Source organism: Cyphellophora europaea (assembly GCF_000365145.1).
Source record: "Cyphellophora europaea CBS 101466 unplaced genomic scaffold supercont1.8, whole genome shotgun sequence".
NCBI classification, from domain to species: domain Eukaryota; kingdom Fungi; phylum Ascomycota; class Eurotiomycetes; order Chaetothyriales; family Cyphellophoraceae; genus Cyphellophora; species Cyphellophora europaea.
Window position 1 is genome coordinate 1,040,817 of NW_008481814.1, and position 16,426 is coordinate 1,057,242.

At 55.0% G+C, this 16,426-nt stretch overlaps 8 protein-coding genes across 8 annotated transcripts; 3 read left to right on the top strand and 5 right to left on the bottom strand.

Moving 5' to 3' along the window:
* Window positions 1–258: 258 nt before the first annotated feature.
* On the top strand, window positions 259–1,050 carry HMPREF1541_08191 (uncharacterized protein; the record flags this gene model as incomplete). Its single annotated transcript, XM_008722511.1, has 1 exon — window positions 259–1,050. One exon carries the CDS (start codon window positions 259–261, stop codon window positions 1,048–1,050), a length of 792 nt encoding a protein of 263 aa, XP_008720733.1.
* A 180-nt stretch (window positions 1,051–1,230) lies between these two features.
* On the top strand, window positions 1,231–2,109 carry HMPREF1541_08192 (ATP-dependent Clp endopeptidase, proteolytic subunit ClpP; the record flags this gene model as incomplete). The annotated part of the gene is made up of 1 exon (XM_008722512.1): window positions 1,231–2,109. The coding sequence occupies one exon, from the start codon at window positions 1,231–1,233 to the stop codon at window positions 2,107–2,109; it is 879 nt and encodes a 292-aa protein (XP_008720734.1).
* A 423-nt stretch (window positions 2,110–2,532) lies between these two features.
* On the bottom strand, window positions 2,533–3,311 carry HMPREF1541_08193 (uncharacterized protein; the record flags this gene model as incomplete). Its single annotated transcript, XM_008722513.1, has 2 exons — window positions 2,533–2,590; window positions 2,683–3,311. The coding sequence occupies 2 exons, from the start codon at window positions 3,309–3,311 to the stop codon at window positions 2,533–2,535; spliced, it is 687 nt and encodes a 228-aa protein (XP_008720735.1).
* An 827-nt stretch (window positions 3,312–4,138) lies between these two features.
* On the bottom strand, window positions 4,139–4,787 carry HMPREF1541_08194 (uncharacterized protein; the record flags this gene model as incomplete). The annotated part of the gene is made up of 2 exons (XM_008722514.1): window positions 4,139–4,601; window positions 4,771–4,787. 2 exons carry the CDS (start codon window positions 4,785–4,787, stop codon window positions 4,139–4,141), a joined length of 480 nt encoding a protein of 159 aa, XP_008720736.1.
* An 889-nt stretch (window positions 4,788–5,676) lies between these two features.
* On the bottom strand, window positions 5,677–7,281 carry HMPREF1541_08195 (uncharacterized protein; the record flags this gene model as incomplete). Its single annotated transcript, XM_008722515.1, has 1 exon — window positions 5,677–7,281. One exon carries the CDS (start codon window positions 7,279–7,281, stop codon window positions 5,677–5,679), a length of 1,605 nt encoding a protein of 534 aa, XP_008720737.1.
* Window positions 7,282–8,613: 1,332 nt separating this feature from the next.
* HMPREF1541_08196 (uncharacterized protein) lies at window positions 8,614–10,408 on the bottom strand (the record flags this gene model as incomplete). The annotated part of the gene is made up of 2 exons (XM_008722516.1): window positions 8,614–10,281; window positions 10,367–10,408. The coding sequence occupies 2 exons, from the start codon at window positions 10,406–10,408 to the stop codon at window positions 8,614–8,616; spliced, it is 1,710 nt and encodes a 569-aa protein (XP_008720738.1).
* Window positions 10,409–12,310: 1,902 nt separating this feature from the next.
* HMPREF1541_08197 (uncharacterized protein) lies at window positions 12,311–13,207 on the bottom strand (the record flags this gene model as incomplete). Its single annotated transcript, XM_008722517.1, has 1 exon — window positions 12,311–13,207. One exon carries the CDS (start codon window positions 13,205–13,207, stop codon window positions 12,311–12,313), a length of 897 nt encoding a protein of 298 aa, XP_008720739.1.
* A 1,867-nt stretch (window positions 13,208–15,074) lies between these two features.
* HMPREF1541_08198 (uncharacterized protein) lies at window positions 15,075–16,286 on the top strand (the record flags this gene model as incomplete). Its single annotated transcript, XM_008722518.1, has 2 exons — window positions 15,075–15,094; window positions 15,143–16,286. 2 exons carry the CDS (start codon window positions 15,075–15,077, stop codon window positions 16,284–16,286), a joined length of 1,164 nt encoding a protein of 387 aa, XP_008720740.1.
* Between the last annotated feature and the right edge of the window lie 140 nt (window positions 16,287–16,426).

The following is a 16,426-nucleotide window of genomic DNA, read 5'->3' on the forward strand; positions in this document are numbered from 1 at the left end:
TTCGATGACACAAAACCAAACGTGTGATGGGTGTGTCGGGATACGAAGTAGAGAGGTCAGCTTCAGCAGATTGCAGAGCGAATAACGCCTGGGGGCCTCTTGGCGGGGCGACGTCGGCTGCGGGCTTAGGCACCTCCTTGGTTGGAGAGCGCCTTGACTTCACTTCAAGCACACGCGAGTCATGATCACGAGGCAACGAACGAACTATCTATCATCAGACAGAAATGATACGAGCTCTTGCTATCCACGCTTCCTGTGATGAGCTCGGCTGGCAACAATGATGCCCGCTTGCGCGTCCCGGACCAGCGTCTGGATCATTTCGGCGCCTTGACCAACACCCTAGCCAGCTGCGTCTTCATCCAGCTCGCGTGCTCATACTACTACGATAACTTGTCCATCCTGCTAGTGCTGAGGACCGCCGCCCAAGTCCTCTTCGTCGACATCACGGCGTCACTAGGCCCTGTGCTGTTCATCAACGTCATATGCATCCTCACGCATGTCCTACACGCGGCTCCGGCGGCAACCGCCCGGAGTGCGCGCGGATACATACACGGTTCCCTATTCGTGGACTTGGTGGGCGAGCCGGAGAAGACTTCCAAATGGCGGCTGCTATCTCAAGACGTGCTAATATGCGCGCTTCAGCTCATCATGCTGGCAATTGCATACGAGCGTTATTTGCTCACAGAAGGCAAGAAAGAAACAACGCCTCCGCAAACACTCGATGCTGAGGAGGAAGGGCGTCAAGAAGGTGTAAACGAGGACACTGGCGAGACTGAGGACGGCATAGAGATGCAGACACTACTGCCACACTCGGAAGAAGCAACCGCATCAGGAGCTAGTGCACAGAATGACCTGGTGCTTACGCTAAACGTCAGACGGAGTCTGAAAGGGTTGGTGGCACTCAACAAAGCCAACTCGACAGTGGCTACAGTGAGCAGTGCTTCAGAGAGAGCAGATCGCCTGAGGGCGCTTCTCATGCGTATAGCGGCTGAACGAGCTGGTGCAGGAACCGCTGCAGCAACTGGTACAGGGACTACTACGGGAAGCTAAAGACAATGCCAGGCCTCAGAATCTTGATCAAGAGATTCTAATCTCTTATTTCTGACAAACCCTATCTCCTGTGCTCGCGTCCATGTAACACAACCGGGGCATCGTAGTTTGGTCACGGCGGTCCCGTCCATTTACTGCCTGTCCATGCCAAGCCCTACCACTCGGAGATGAAATCCGACCATGCATCAACTTCTCGAGCTTCAACAGCAAAAGCTCCCCAGCGCAGCTCTACGTGCAACCTTCCCGTTCCTCCTCGGCATGCCTTCCGGAATGCGCGCCCTCCCTCTGGAGGTCTTCTCTCTGGCCACCAGGCCCCTCGCCACACCTGCAACACTGTCCCGCCTCAGCCCATTACTTCCCCCCGGCCGACGCACCTTCTCCTCCTCGCGGCGCACCCTCAACCGCTCCACATCGCCATCCGCCTCATGGCTGCCCATCCCATTTGTGACTGAAACCTCCGGCAGTACGCACCACACGACAGACCTCTTCTCGCGCCTGCTGAAAGAGCGCATCGTGGCCGTCTATGGTGAAGTCGACGAGCGCATGGCCGCAACCGTGACGGCATCGCTCCTGTTCCTCGAAGCCGACGCCCCGGAGAAGCCCATAAACCTGTACATCAACAGTCCTGGCGGCAGCGTGTCCGCGGGCCTGGCCATCTACGACACGCTGCAATACATCACGCCAGAGATCACGACCATCTGTCTGGGCCAGGCCGCGAGTATGGGGAGTCTCCTGCTGGCTGGCGGCAGCCCGGGCAAGCGGTTCTGTCTGCCGCATAGCAGCGTGATGCTGCACCAGCCGAGTGGCGGGTATCACGGGACGGCGGCGGATATTGCCATTCATGCAAAGGAGATCCTGCGGGTGCGGGAGCAGCTGAACAAGATCTACGAGCGGCATTTGACGCCCAAGAAGGACGGGGGCAGGAAGCTGACGTTGACCGAGATTGAGGGGATGATGGAGCGGGATTATTTCTTGAGTGCGGATGAGGCGCTCGAGTTGGGTGTGGTGGATGAGATCTTGGGGAGTCGGAAGGCCGTCAAGGAGAAGACAGAATCATAAGAGAGGGAGGCCGGTGCTGTAAGAGCCTTGCGCACGAGGAGAGGCGTTGTAACAACAGCTCTTTGGGGGTCCGATGATGATGAAGACAAGACAGAGAGGAACCAGCACATAGTTCTAGCACATCGTGGTACTCGCCATACCGCGGGCGTGTATCACTCAATGAAGACCGGGCATCCAGGAGCTCGCGGCTGAGCCACACTTTCTACCTGTTCCCGAATGTGACTCGCTGTGCCCACCGCTCATTTAAGAACTGGAATTGGTAAATGCTCCATGGCTCCCAAAGACCCATCATCTAGCCATCGTTGCTGCGATTTGCGGCTGCTTGACCCTCCCCTCACAGCTTCGTGATCATAACGTTCACATGTATACCTCGTATCCGTAGCAGAACCTGGGTAACGCCATTGACTGCATCCTGCTGTACTCTCAAGTGTTATGCCACAGAAATGTCCTCCACGAATCCCAGTGGTCCGAATTCACATAACTGCCGCAATGTTAGCACAACTGACCAATCTCACCACCACCACCACCACCACCACCAGATCGATACCAAGGGGGAGGGGAAGGAAAACCCACATATACTTCATACTACTCCGCAAGCTCGGCTGGATGCTCTCAGGCTGCCACCTGAAGACGTACATGACCATGGCCCAACTCAAACTCGCAAACACGGGCCACGCATTCTCCTGGATCCTCCTCTTGGTCTCCGGATCCAGCCGCTGCGTCCACAGCGTCGGCGTGGGCGTCGCGCTCGTCATCCTGGGGCTCTCCAAACTCAACTTCGCCAACGCCAGCACCACCCTCGCAAACACATAGATGACAATCTGCTGATTCACACTACTGCTCGCGGCCCTCCCCCGCCCAAAGACGAGGTACCCGCCCACCAGCCCACTGAAGAAGGTGTCGTAGGCGCCCTCTTTCCCCCGTCCGTCGGGGTTCAGCAGCCGCAGCAACAGCATGCACGATTTGTAGACGACGGCGAAGGAGGCCAGGTTGCGCGCGTGCTGCCGCGTCGCCTTGTACACGAGCTGCAGCTTCTCGCGTATCGTGCCGGAGCGGAAGAGGAAGACCATGACCAGCGCGTGCGGGAAGCGGACTTTGGCGCCGTAGACGGCGCCGTTGCGCGCGGACTTGACGATCGCGAGGAGGGGACGGAGTGAGGGCTCCATGAGCAGGGCGGTGGCGCGGCTGGCGAGCTCGTCCATTGTGGCTGTGTGGGGGAGCGCAGGACGTGGAGGGGAGGCAAGGGAAGGGAAGGGTGGATGACGTCGGGGCGGCGGAAGCCGTTTCGCTGTCGTGTGAGAGAGGTTGATGGAAGAGTGGGCGGTCTGGAGGTCGCTGGTGGTAAAGGGATCTAGAGGGTTAGAGAGTACGAGTGCTAGGAGGAGACGCAGAAGGTGCAGTGCTGGGTCAGCAGCATGGTCATTGATGTCGAGTGAAGGTTGGAGAGCAACACTGCACGGGCGGTTGACCATGTGAAAGCCGGGGCTGGAGGGGGCTCCACACCGTATGGGCCGAGGCTGTTCAGCGCACCTGGGGCCGACAAGATTGACGGGGAGGGCTCCCCGGACTCATAGCATAGCACAGCCAAAAGCCTCTGTTGTGAGTCCAGAGAGCCCGCCAGTCATTTCTATCGGCCCAGACTATAACCACACTATGGGCCAACAGGGAAAGTATGGTGAGCTGATGCAAATTCGTCTTCGAAGCAGTGTCCGGAGTGGCGGGACATCATGCCAGTTATCGACCATCAAATGCTTCTCACATGCCTGACAACTTGGACGAGTAGCAGATGATGCATTAGTATCGTAAAGTGGATTAGGGAACTAGCTGGGATCTCAAACATCAATACATGGTCACTGTTACAGGCTCATCCACGCGCGTCAATCGATATCGTACTCGAATGCCCTTCTCTGTGCAGTTGCTTCGCTCCATAGCATTCCGATGGTTCGGGCAACTATCATTGTAAAGCACGCCACTCCGCTTAGCACACAGTCTCATCAGCGGAATCTCCGTGGTAGCCAACATAGTCGCCTTAGTGCTTCGCTCCCGAAACCTCTGGCGAGGTGCCCTGATAAGCCCTGGTCGGCGGCTGCATCTCATACACGCCGGTACTGGGAGTCCCTGGCTGACCGTAATATCCCCTGTTTGGGTCATGGCTTTGCTGATACGTTGGTGGCGCTTGCTGTTGCTGCCCATAGTACCCGCCTTGCTGATAGCCGCCATATGGTTGTTCCTGTTGTGCGTATTGCGGGTTGTACTGCGCTGCACCATGGCCAAAGGGCGTGCGGCCCACCCAGCCGGTGCCGTAGAATGGTTGTGCGCCACGTCTGCGGCGGCGTCGTGCAGAAATACAACTGAAGATGAAGAAGAGAAGAACGAATCCTATGATGATGATGGCAAGAGCAACCCAGCGGCCCCAGTCGTACCAGGCATTCTGCGGGTAAATGATTAGCTTGGGTCGGAAGTCCCGAGAGTATCGGATGGAGGTAAGCGGGCTGAGGGTAGCGGAAGAAGCTCAGCGCGTCACATATCGACAATTGGCTGGCCCAAGCTGATATGCGTCCGTGAGAGCTTGAAAAAATCGAAGGATAGAGATATCGAGACCGCTCATCTCAATATGGCGAATGATCTGAATGGTACAGAACAACAGCATCGAGGACTTACGTTACAGCTGACAACATTGCCAAAGGAGTCTTGACAGCTATGCTCTGTCAGTTTGCTAGTCGTAGATGGCAGGCCAAGAGCAAAGCATGAGTAGAGGGGTACAACGGCATCTCACATCCCCGCCACCACTTGCTGTTGCCAGCTTGAGTGCATGATGCAGTACATAGTGCTCGTCGTGAAAGTACGCAAAGTGCTGATAGCAATAAACCGTGTTGATGAGACTCACTAGTAGGACTGTCGCGCTTCGAGAACCGGCATTTTGGTTCGTGGTGCCACTGCGTCGTAGGGTCTGATTCCGAGTGGCGACCCCGCTCGTCTTGTTGGCGCTCCGTCGGGCGAGGACGAGTCTCAATTCAATGTCGATAAATCCGCAACGAAACTCGACGCGAAAGGGGGAAACGATGTGGAATGAAGTCGACTGGTCACCAGTTTTTGGACAAAACCAAGGAAGCGGCCCGTCGTTCGCAGATGATTTGAGGCGCAGCCCGCGTCCGCGTCCGCGCCCGCGCGCAGTTTGACACTTTTCCCCTCAGCCCAACCGTCCGAGCAATCCAGCCACTCAGCCGCGGGCAGACAGATGCATCCCTGTGGGGCCAGACAGCCGGTGAACACGTAGGCACTGTCTAGAGAAGACGTATGCAAAGATTCGTGGCAGTTGAATATTCTCAGCAAACAATCTGCTTTGATTCGTACCAGTAAAATCACCCACGGAGGCCTCCCATCAACAGCAGTGGCCATGATGGTGATGGTGGCACGTGGACACGAGCAGTGTTGTCTGACAGCAAGTACTGTTTACCCAATGATCCAGAGATGACTGTACGACGTCCAGAGCCATGCAACGCCTCGCGGTGATGAAAAGGCAACAGTGTCAAGGAAGCAAGTAGGTGGGCATTATCATTAGTATCATTACCGCCCATCTCTCGCCCAGTAACTCGGCACCACTCCCGCCAGCGCCACCATGCTCAACAGCCACCACGCTTTGCCCACGCTACCGCCCTCCAAACCCTGACTATACCAGTGTCCCGCAACAATAGGCCCGATGGTCCGCGCCGCGCTACTCGTCGCTGCTCCAAGACCGTGAATCGTCCCTAGCACGGCCGGGCTCGGGCTCGCGTTGTTCGTCAGCAGCACCAAGCCCGGCACGGCGAATGTCCTGGCACCCACCTGCAGCCCGGCCACCAGGAACACGCCCAGCCACAGCAGCACCTGCTCATGCACCACCAGCGACAGGTATGGCGCGATCGCGTACGGTAACGGGAACACCGCCAGCGACCACATGGTGCTCTTGAGCAGTCCGAAACGGGCGTTGACGCGCGGGTAGAGCGTGAGTTGGAAGATGATGCCCACGAAGCCGAGCGTCGACATGGCCACGCCGACCGTAGATGGACTCATGCCGATGCCGCCGGCGAAGTGAAATGGTAGACTGATATTTTGATTCTCCTCCTTGGTGCGGAGGGAGGACGACAGAAAGACGGACCACAGGGATGTGAAGCCGCCCATTTGGAAATCCATGAATGCCACCGTGAGGAGTACGCACAGGACGTTCTTGGTGAGGGTGTCGTAGAACGATGGTTTCGGCATGGGCACAGATGGCGGTGCGTCCATTTCTTTGAGAGGTAAAGGTGTGAGGGGCGTACTCGTTGCTTCCTCGCCGTCATCGACATCGGGCGTGCCCAGTTGCATCTCCTCCTGCTGGTCCAGCTGACGGTATCCCCATCTCTTGAAGAACATTCTCCTTAGGTGGTAGCGCAGGCTCTCCGCCATTTCCAAACCTCGATCCCTCACCATCTTTCTCGATACCAACGTTTCCCTTAGACCAAGGAAGATCAGCGCCGCATCGGCGAAGCAGACCAGCGCACTGAAGATGTTCGGTGCGGCGTATGGCCAACTCGTCATCCAACCCACGCCGTCGGCGCCTCCAAACACGCTTCCGGCGCCAAACAACCCAGGGTAGTTCAGCACGGGGTCGCTCAGCACCCCACCGACCATGGGTCCGAAGATATTGGCCACATTCCACGCCAGCGGCAGTATCAGGAATGTGCGGCTGTGGTACCTCTTCTCGGTCGCTTCACTCAGCGCGGTCCTCGCGCCTCCCACCGTCGCGTTGACCGCACCTCCCAGCCCGCGCCAGACAACGGCAGTGGTGAAACTGCCACTGAACGCCACGCCCAGGCAGCTGATGCCCTGTCCCACCAGGCCCACCATGAGCACTCTCTTCCTGCCCCAGCCAGGACTGTCGGCGACGCGACCCCAAATGATGCCGGTGAAGATCTGGGCCGCGGTAAAGACGCCAAGGAGGACACCGGACTGGAACGAGATGTCGGCGTCGGAGGAGGACGGGGAGAACGACTTGAGTTGGTAGTACATGTAGGCTTGCAGCGAGGCTTGTTGGAAGAAGTCGGCGATGCGCACCGAGCATATTATGGCGAGCTGGGCCTTGTGTGGGATGGATGACCATGAGGGTGGCCGAGGCGGCCTCTGCGGCGCCGCGGCGCGCTCGGGGTCTACCATCTTCGTGGCTCGGAATCTTTTGAAGGAATTGAAGTATTATCGGTACGGCATACTAGATATGACCAGGGGGTACAACGACCGCAGCGAGTATGGCCAGGCAGTGACTCGGGTGTACTGCGATCCAGCAGCAGTGATAGGGTATGACGCAGGTACGTATACAACAGTATGCGGTCGACACCAGCTATACACTTAGGAAACGACACTGACACACAAAGTCTAAGAAAGAGGTATGATGACACTTGCCTGGTGACAAGCCCAATCCCCAAGCAGGAGGATTCATTTCGTAGCAGAAGTCGATAGCCGGCCGAGCTTCGTCGCAAAAAGCTTGCCCTATACCGCAGAGCGGGTACCCCACCCCGTCACTCCCCGACAAGCAGAGTTGCATGCATGTGGGCATCATGAAGCAAATGCTCCAGCCGATCATACTCGCCGGAGGAGGCAAGCCGACCCACACGTTGTAGTAGATCCCTGTCGCGGTGGCTGCTCGGCGGCAGATTTAACCACAATTTAGCGAACGTCGCTCGCCCACCTCGTATTATCCGGTACCTCGTAGTTTTCACCCGAACCGCACAGCTCTTGAAAGAACCCCAATCGCGGGTCCTGTTCATCAAGCTACAGGCGATGCATTCCGGGCGTCAATTCCTCCAACATGGTAGAGGGGCGCCCACGGCCAGCTTCTGTAGGATTCTTGTCGGGAAACTGTAACGATCGGTTCCAGACGGAACACCAATCAGCCGAGCCCCGCGACCAAGGGAGCCGAACGCATGTCCAAGATCTGGGCGCATGCAAGCCCACCCACTACGGGCGTGGGTGTGCTGCGGTGCACCTGGCTAGTGGCGCCCTTTGCGAGATTTGGCCAATTTTCGCCAATTTTCGAAGTGTCGGCCAAGATGGCTGTAAATTCACCGTCATGACAGCTAATTTCTGACGGCTGCCAGCGACCCAAGACTTTCACTGCCTGAAGTTTTTTTTTTGCTGGAGTCGAGTTTCACGTGCCGACGGAGTTCACTGACGCGGGGACACGGCGTTACACTGTGTGTGACACAGCTGTTGCGTAGACATGGTCAATTGCGTATGCAGGGGACCTTGATGCTAGGCGGACGTGCCGGATATACCGGTGGACTCGGTTCTGCGGTGAAAGTGACGAGGAGCAATTCAGACAGCAGTTGTCGCGAAAACACCGGCCAACATTGAGAAGGAGAGAGCCCAATCAAGTGGTCAGACCAGACACTCATCGAGAGACTTCAAGAAAGAGCATGCAGCATGAGGAGGAATCTCGAGTAGTGGCTAGCAACATTGTGGGAGGCATCAATTCGACAAAGCGCTTCATCGTCATCCATCTCCCCTGAACATGGGCGCTTTGACTTCCTCGTCATCGCCCTCGTCACCAGCGACTGCCCTATACTCTGGCCCTGTAGCTTCTTCTCCTAGCTTGCCCCAGATGAGTCGCCACACGCGGTCCACAGAACGAAGAATCGCACTCTTCACCCTATTCCTCGTCCCAAGCACCACCGCGATGATGGCAAGCAGTATCGACGCCCCGATACCGCTGCCGAACAAGATCTGATCCTTTTTCTGTGCAAGGAATCCTCCTCTCTGACTTGCTTTTTGTTCCGTGGCCTGCTCTCGCTCCCTGTCCCTCTGCTCTTGGCTGGGCATGAACTGACACGCCAAGTCATCGCAGTACTGCCTCAGTTCTTGTCGCGGAACGTACGTTTCCTGCGGCGCACTTTTGCCCAAGCTCTCTCCGTTCTTGTCCAGTGCCTCGGCGTATGTCCATGGGAGCATTTTTCTATGCCTGTAGATGGTCTCGAATCCATTCTTGTCTCTGGTTGCCAGAAGTACGTATGGCCCATTCTTTGCCGCAGCGCCATACAGGGCCCATCTGCTTACCTCTGTTGCACCGTTCCAGCTGAAGTACATGATCATTCCGCTGTCCTCCTCTCCAGTCTTGCTGTAAGTCCAGAGTGCTGGTTTAGTCAGAGGTCGTCCGATCCATCCATCGAACTTGTGAGTACGGTAGTTCATCATGTGGCCGAGTGCGAGGTACCCGTAGAAGACAATTTCCCGGTCCTCTGTCTCGCCTGGAGCGTACTCGGTGAAGAAAGGATCATAGCCCCAGCCCATAACAATACCGCCATCAGGCAGGGTCTGGAAATTTCCTTGGCTCTTTGCGTAGTGAGCATGCCCATCGATGAATGGCGGGTTAATCTTTTGAAGTACTCGGGCGACCTTGGTCTTGTGGTCGATGTGTATGATCTTGCCGTCTGAATGCGGGTGCGTCTGATTGAAGCCATTGCCTCCATTATTGAACACACTGATAACACTCTCATCCTTGCTGTCACTGATCCAGCGCGCATCATGTTGGAATGAGAAGCCGAAGTTGTCAAGATGAAAGTCACTCTTAGCACCATTCAGCCTCCAGATAATATGACCATCTTGTCCAGAAATCTTGTACACGGCGCTCACGTGCCGTGCAGAGATCAGATAGTCTCCGTCGTCATTCTTGTCGATACTATTGATGTGAAAATAGTCCCATGGCGACGTCGGCTCCTGACCCGAGCCGCTGATTTCAGTACTGCTGGGTAGAACATAGCTTTCATCGAGGGCAATATGATCGAGCGAGTGCCATTCGAAGATGACTTCGCCAGTTTCAACGTCGATCTCTTGGAAGGCGCCTTGCTGAATGTAACCTAGTCCGTCACAGAGATCATAATCGCAGAGGTCGTGCACGGAGCGAAGATATTGTGTCATAAGGGCACGGTCACCGTCAATCAACCGAAATTCGTGCATGTCGCTGCTTGCTTGGTAACTGCCGGACGGTTCGATGGACTTCACGACGCGATAGTGGCTGTCCATGATAACGCCGTGCCCGTGACCCCAACCGATCATTTGTACGCCCTGGTAAAAGCATAGATGCGGCGAGCCTTTGTAATTGCACACCTGAGGAGCGTGAATGACACCCGGACCGCCGCTGCCCCAGCTACTATAGACTAGGTTCTGTCATGACGGAACTTGTTAGATTCGGACGGATGTTGGAGCAAGGCAACTCGTGTTCTTGTGCCCTAGGGAGGCCAATACGTACCGCATCATTGTCGTAGATGTAGATTCCTTCCTGCTCATTCATATAAGGCGCCACGAAATAGAAACCTGGTGCTTGCTTCTCGCGGTCCTGGCTGATAGGCGTAAGAATATGCGCAACGAGGTCGGGTCTCTAGTCGCGGCGTCAGCAATGGCTGGACCTAACCAGAAGGGGGAGCTATGCCCACGCTTCGAAATATCGCCACCGGTGAGGTCTCGTTATCTGCCAGACATGCTGTTAAGCAGTACACCAGCGTGACCCAAAAAAGAAACGGAGACTGCATGGCTCATCCTAGCCTCGTTCACGCAAGTAACGAGCGTGAAGTGACTATTAATATAGCAGCATATCACATAGCAAGGAAAGAGACACGTAGAATAAGCCCGGAATGCACAATCGACAGCGACAAGATAAGGCGTTGGAGCGGAGAGGAAAGCCATTGATCGTCCTGCCAAACGGGCACCGATAAACCCACTGTGCGCAAAGTCCAGCAGATCTTACATTAGCTGGCTCAAACTATCATGCTCCTTCTGTTGCAGTGCTGGTTGCAAGCAGATCATGTGGCATACGCAATCATTGCTGCATCAGGCAACCACTCCTCGGGGTTTGCAGCATGTGTGCCGAGTGCCGTCCTGGCGACTCTGCCAGTCCTTGTCCTGTAGCCACGGTACCTACCAGTCCCTCCGGTGGCCGTGTATTGCCTCATGCGGTCCGTCCGGACTGGGCCTGAGTGGACAGAAGTAACGTCAAGCAATGTGATAACCACGAGCTGCTGTCTCGGTACAGGTGGGTGACCCCACACGGGCCACAATCCCTGAGCGATCCATGCAAGAGGGCGGCCAGTTCCATGACCCCACCGTGGTTCCATTCCAGTTGGCATCCAGTACGGAGTACCTTCGTTTGGGCTATCGGCAGTTTCCTACAGCAGGATGGCGAAGTAGGGATGCAGGAGGATGGCTGGAGATAAATCACTTTGCCCGTCCACCTGTAATCGAGCTTGAAAGGCCTAGGAAGACTGCCGCTCGCATGATCTATGCCCGATCCCGGTCAAGCTCGACCACGGTACAGTTTGTACATAAATTTTGAGTTGCGGCTATCGGAGGAGGCGTTGCAGGCCTTGCACATGAACAGGCGAGGAGCCTGGGTGTTGATTGCAGGGATTGGAGAGGTGCTTCAAGTTGGTGTGCATCAAAGTTTTGAGCTGTGCAAAGAAACACCGTCGGTGGTAACCTCGCTTATGGTCTTGAACTCGTGCAGATGGATGCTCGAATGGTCGAGGTGGAGCCACAACACTAGCTTTGGTTCTTCCACCGATCGTCGATGGATACGGGACCTGGGACAGGGGACCAGGGAGGGGCGCCCCTTCGCTTGGGGGTGCGGCTTTATGCATTTCCTTGACTTTTTCTTCACTCGGAGATTTGTGCTTGAGCGAGTCCTTGGGGGTGGGTTGGAGGTGTTCAGTGTATCATCGGAATCATTTCACCGCGATGGCAAAGCTTCATGATGGTGCAGGGTGCGCACCTAGAATTCTGCAATGCAAGGCAGTAACGCAGTTGGCAGGACCCTTGAGATTCTCGCAAAAGCGCCGACGGCCGTGAGGCTGCGGGACGCTTACCTACGCTACGGGCCCGTGTCCTTATCAGATTAGGCGAGTCAGCAGGCGAGGCTCAAAGCAATTGCTTGCCAGGACCATGCTTTAGGGAAGAATATACTGCGCGTGGAAAGCTGCTTCTGCATTCAATCCCGACGGAGAACCGCCCTATGGTCTATAATTAATAATAATATCTGTACAATTCATGTCCCAACCTTGCCGAGTAACTGGGGTAGAATCAATGCCTGCTCCTCAGCTGGTCATGATGATGCCCTGGCACGTAGCCCATGCTTTTGCTTCCGTCGCTGAACCCCATTCGCCCGGCTAACGAATCCCTAGTAACAACCAGCAATTCCAATTCACGACGCAGCTGCAAAGATGGCGCTCGTCGGAAGCGCAACTTTCGGCAGGTATTTTGAATAGGCGAAGGAAGCGGACAATGCGGTCGCCAGTACTGGAACGCCCACAATAAGTGCGCGTAGCAGTACATTCATCATCTGCTTGCGATTCTGAGTTCTGCATCTCTGGACAAAGTTGTTGGTATCATTTGATCGCGGGAAGGGAATCTGAGGTATTGGCTCCCCCAGATATTCGCAAAGAGGTCGCCAGCCTGAACTGACACGGTATTCGAGGAGCTGTCCAGGTGGAACGAGTTCGCGAATCTCCTGGTAGTAGTCGTGGAATCGCTGTTTGCCCTTGTTCTCGAAGTCGTCGTAGAAAAAGTATTTCCAAAATTGTCTCAGCATAGGATAGTATAATCCAGCTGCCCAGTCGAAGTTGGCGATGGCTTTGAGTTCCGGATCGTTTGCTCGCCAGTTCACCGTCTTCATGACTGAACTGTGCCACGAATCCACGTCCCGGGTCGTAATGATGACCTTGGCCTCAGGGTATGCCTCGATCAGCTCTTTGGCAAAGGCTACAGCTGGCCAGTCGCAAATGGCCTGGCAATGTCCGAATAGCGCATCCCATTCTTCACGTCCGAACTTGCCCTTGCCCTCAAACTTTGCCGCGAACGCATCCTGCCAGCATAGACAATCAGGAGGGTTCTCGACGCTGGCAGACATCATATGATATGTGTCGGTATAGCCCAACTCTTTCAAGGCTACTCGAAGAGATGCTGTGCCTGTCCTACCCAGCCCAAGTGCCAAAACTTTCATGGGCACTATTCTTTTGCATTGTCTCCGGTCGATATCGGTCTGGTAGGGGGTGAAGATGTCCGTCGAAGGCTTTGGGGTGTATGGAATACCAGACGCCATCTTGAATTTAAACGGGAGAACTTGGTTGTTCACAGTGTGGTAGTGCAGTGCCGCCTAGGAAGATGGATGAACGCTGAACAAGGAAAATCGGTGGTATGTGCAATATTGGCAGGCGTGAGAGGGATGGCAGCTTGTAACGGAAGAACAGAGCAAGCCTGGATTAAGTGAAATCAGACACGGGGTGGCAGGGGATGAAGAGAATGCGACCGGACAGCCACCGATCTTACCTTGGAAATGTCTCCATGCAACACGTTTTCTGCGCGACGGCGCCAGCCAGGGATCTGAAAGAGACCTCAAATCAAGCTTGATCGACTCCCCTTGGAATTGTAACAAGACGTCAACGGGCAGCGCAAGTGTCCTGGCAATTGACTAGGGTAAATGGGGGGAGTGGAAATGCCCAGCTCCGAAGCACCTCCCACTCCACCAGCCATGCAACGTGCACGAGAGCGGCAGAACGCCAGGATGTTAGCGTGCAGGACAATTGAGCCGGGCGTCGAATAGCAGGCTTGAAACATCGAGGCAGTCGGCTGTAGCCAAGGCCACTATCAAATGCATAGTGGAGAAAGAGGGACAATACCGAGATAGTGTTTTTCGGCTGGCACTCAACGTGGTGGTGGGCCACAGCGACTTGGCCTCTTTGCACTGCCTCATCTTGTCGCCATGCGGAGAAGATCAGATGCACGCGACTGCGTTATCGACCCAGTGACGTTGCACACAATATCTGCGTACGCGTACATACAGCTTCGTCTGCGGCATGCGACAGTCCCAAGTCCGCTGGCGTTGAAGCCTGGTGGGCTCTCGTGGTTTCTGAGGAGGAATGCATACCGGTAGCTTAGCGAGAGATCCGCATTGCCACTTTTGGGGGCTAGCCAGACCCGGAAGATGAGCGCGGCACAGCGAGGCGGGTTGATGCTGGGCGACTCTGATAAAAATGGTGTGGGAGAAGCTGGGCATTGCGGCTTGGAACGGGAACTAGCCGACGGTATTGTATGACATAACATCTTCAATACAGTACTGTCATGCGGGCCCCGGGCCTACGACATCCGTCGCGTCCAGAGGAGTCCTGGCATCTCCCGGCCATTGTGTAGTCGACAACGTCAATGTGCACACGCGTATAGAGACGTGCGTAAGTCGAGAAGAGTGAGAAAAAAGCTCGTGTGGGCGGACTGGCTCTTATTTCAGGTCCCAATCTCGAAAGGGAGGAAGGATTGCGCGTTCACCGCAGGGAATGGCGCGAGTGATCACATCAGCTTTGCGTCTGTTAAGTGGGACACTCGTCGCCAGGCAGGGGGTTGCCAAAGCCTTTGTCGATGCAGGATACTTTGTCAACAGTGCGATGCGAAGGAAATCTCTCCTATATATGCTACGTGCGGTTCAGATTCAAGTTCCTACCGGTTCGGCAGGTTGCGCGGGGATAGGCCCCAGCGCAGTGCGTCGCGTCTCCTCCAAATAAGGTATAGCTGTTACGAGTTTGGACCTCCTACGTAGTACCTAACCTATCGTTCGAGAACGACGGAGGCATTGGTACGATTTTAGGACCGCAGACTAACTCTTATTACTCTTATTTTATGCTTTGGATTCAACAGTCACCTAGTTGAAAAGGAGCAGGAATTTGGGTACCAGGAGTTGCTACGTTGAACCGGCGTTCTCAGGCAGTACAGTACATGCAGGTGCGAGTGGCCCCCGGCCTTGGCGAGGCTTATCGATTAGGACTTGGAAAAAAGTTGTCTGCAAACCGTTTCCAAGCGCTTGAATGTCGAAAGCCAGGTAGTACCCTCTACCATGCACATGTGCCAGGCTCTCTATTCGAGTGTGTGGACGGAAAGATAAGCTCTATTCTACCTCTAAAGTACGCAGCCCTATCACCATGTCACTACTGCGCGAGGTGTAAGCCTTCCCCCACCTGAAGACTTGTGCTCCATCTAACAGTCGAAGTAAGCCTCGCAATGCGCGTACGGCACGCATCGTCAAGGCCAGAGAACCTCAGCAAGTTGAGTCAAGAAAACGAGTACTCTTGCTACACGGCACGAAATGTCCACTGCCTATAAGCACTGTCCTGACGACCCTTGCCAAACTCACCCAGCCAAACTCCGTCAAGCTCAACAAAAAGAACGACAATATTCATCCATTCGAGGACCCGGCTTCACTTGAGTTTCTTGCCGGCAAAAATGAATGTGGTGTCGTCGTTTTTGGTACGCACTCGAAAAAGCGACCGAATAACATCACCTTACTACGCACCTTCGATAACCATGTACTCGACATGGTGGAGTTGTTACTGCTCACATCACAAGATGATATGGAGATAAATCGAAGAATAGAAGTTGGTGTCGAGATGAAACCGATGATTCTTTTCGCTGGTTCACAGTGGGACGACACCTCATCCTCAGCCCAGGCCTCTATCTACCAGACCCTAAGATCATTGTTCCTCGACCTATTTCAGGGCGAGGAGATCCCGGCAATCGATGTTGCAGGGCTGCAGTATGTTCTGATGATCGCTGCTGGAGAGTCTGGTAATTCTACAGATATGAATGATCCCACCAACAAGCCTCTGATACACCTCCGATGGTATAAAGTCAGCACCAAGCGATCAACATCGCCAAAGATTCCACGTGTGGAGCTGGATCCCGTTGGGCCAGTTTTCGACTTCCGTGTTGGTCGTTTCCGTGAAGCTGACCCGTCAGTCATGAAAGAGGCATTGAAGCATGGCAGAAGACCGAACGAAGCACGTACCAAGAAGAATATTGAGACTGACTTGGTTGGAGACCAAATTGGCAGAGTGCACTTGGGCAAGCAAGATCTGTCTCAACTCCAGACCCGCAAGATGAAGGGCCTGAAGCGAACGCATGCTGATATAGAGGGCGAAGAAAACTCCACCAATGGCGATTTGGATGGAGAGGACTTCATCAGCGAAGATGAGGACATTGCTGGTGGTGGTATGGTGCTGAACGACGAGAACGGCTCTGACGAGAGCAGCGTCGGTGCGAGTGGCGATGAGATCAGCATTGGTGATGACAGCGACGAAGAGATGGCAGATGGCGACAATGTCGATGCCTTACCAAAACGCCAAAAGCTCTCATGAAATGATAGAGCACGATATCCATGATCGAGGCCATTCATCATATGGCAAGGTCTTCAGCTCCGTGCGTTGGATAACCACGCTACAAGAAAGCCGATCCCACCAGAATGGCGGTGTGTTTCACGAGCTACGGAAATAGGCAT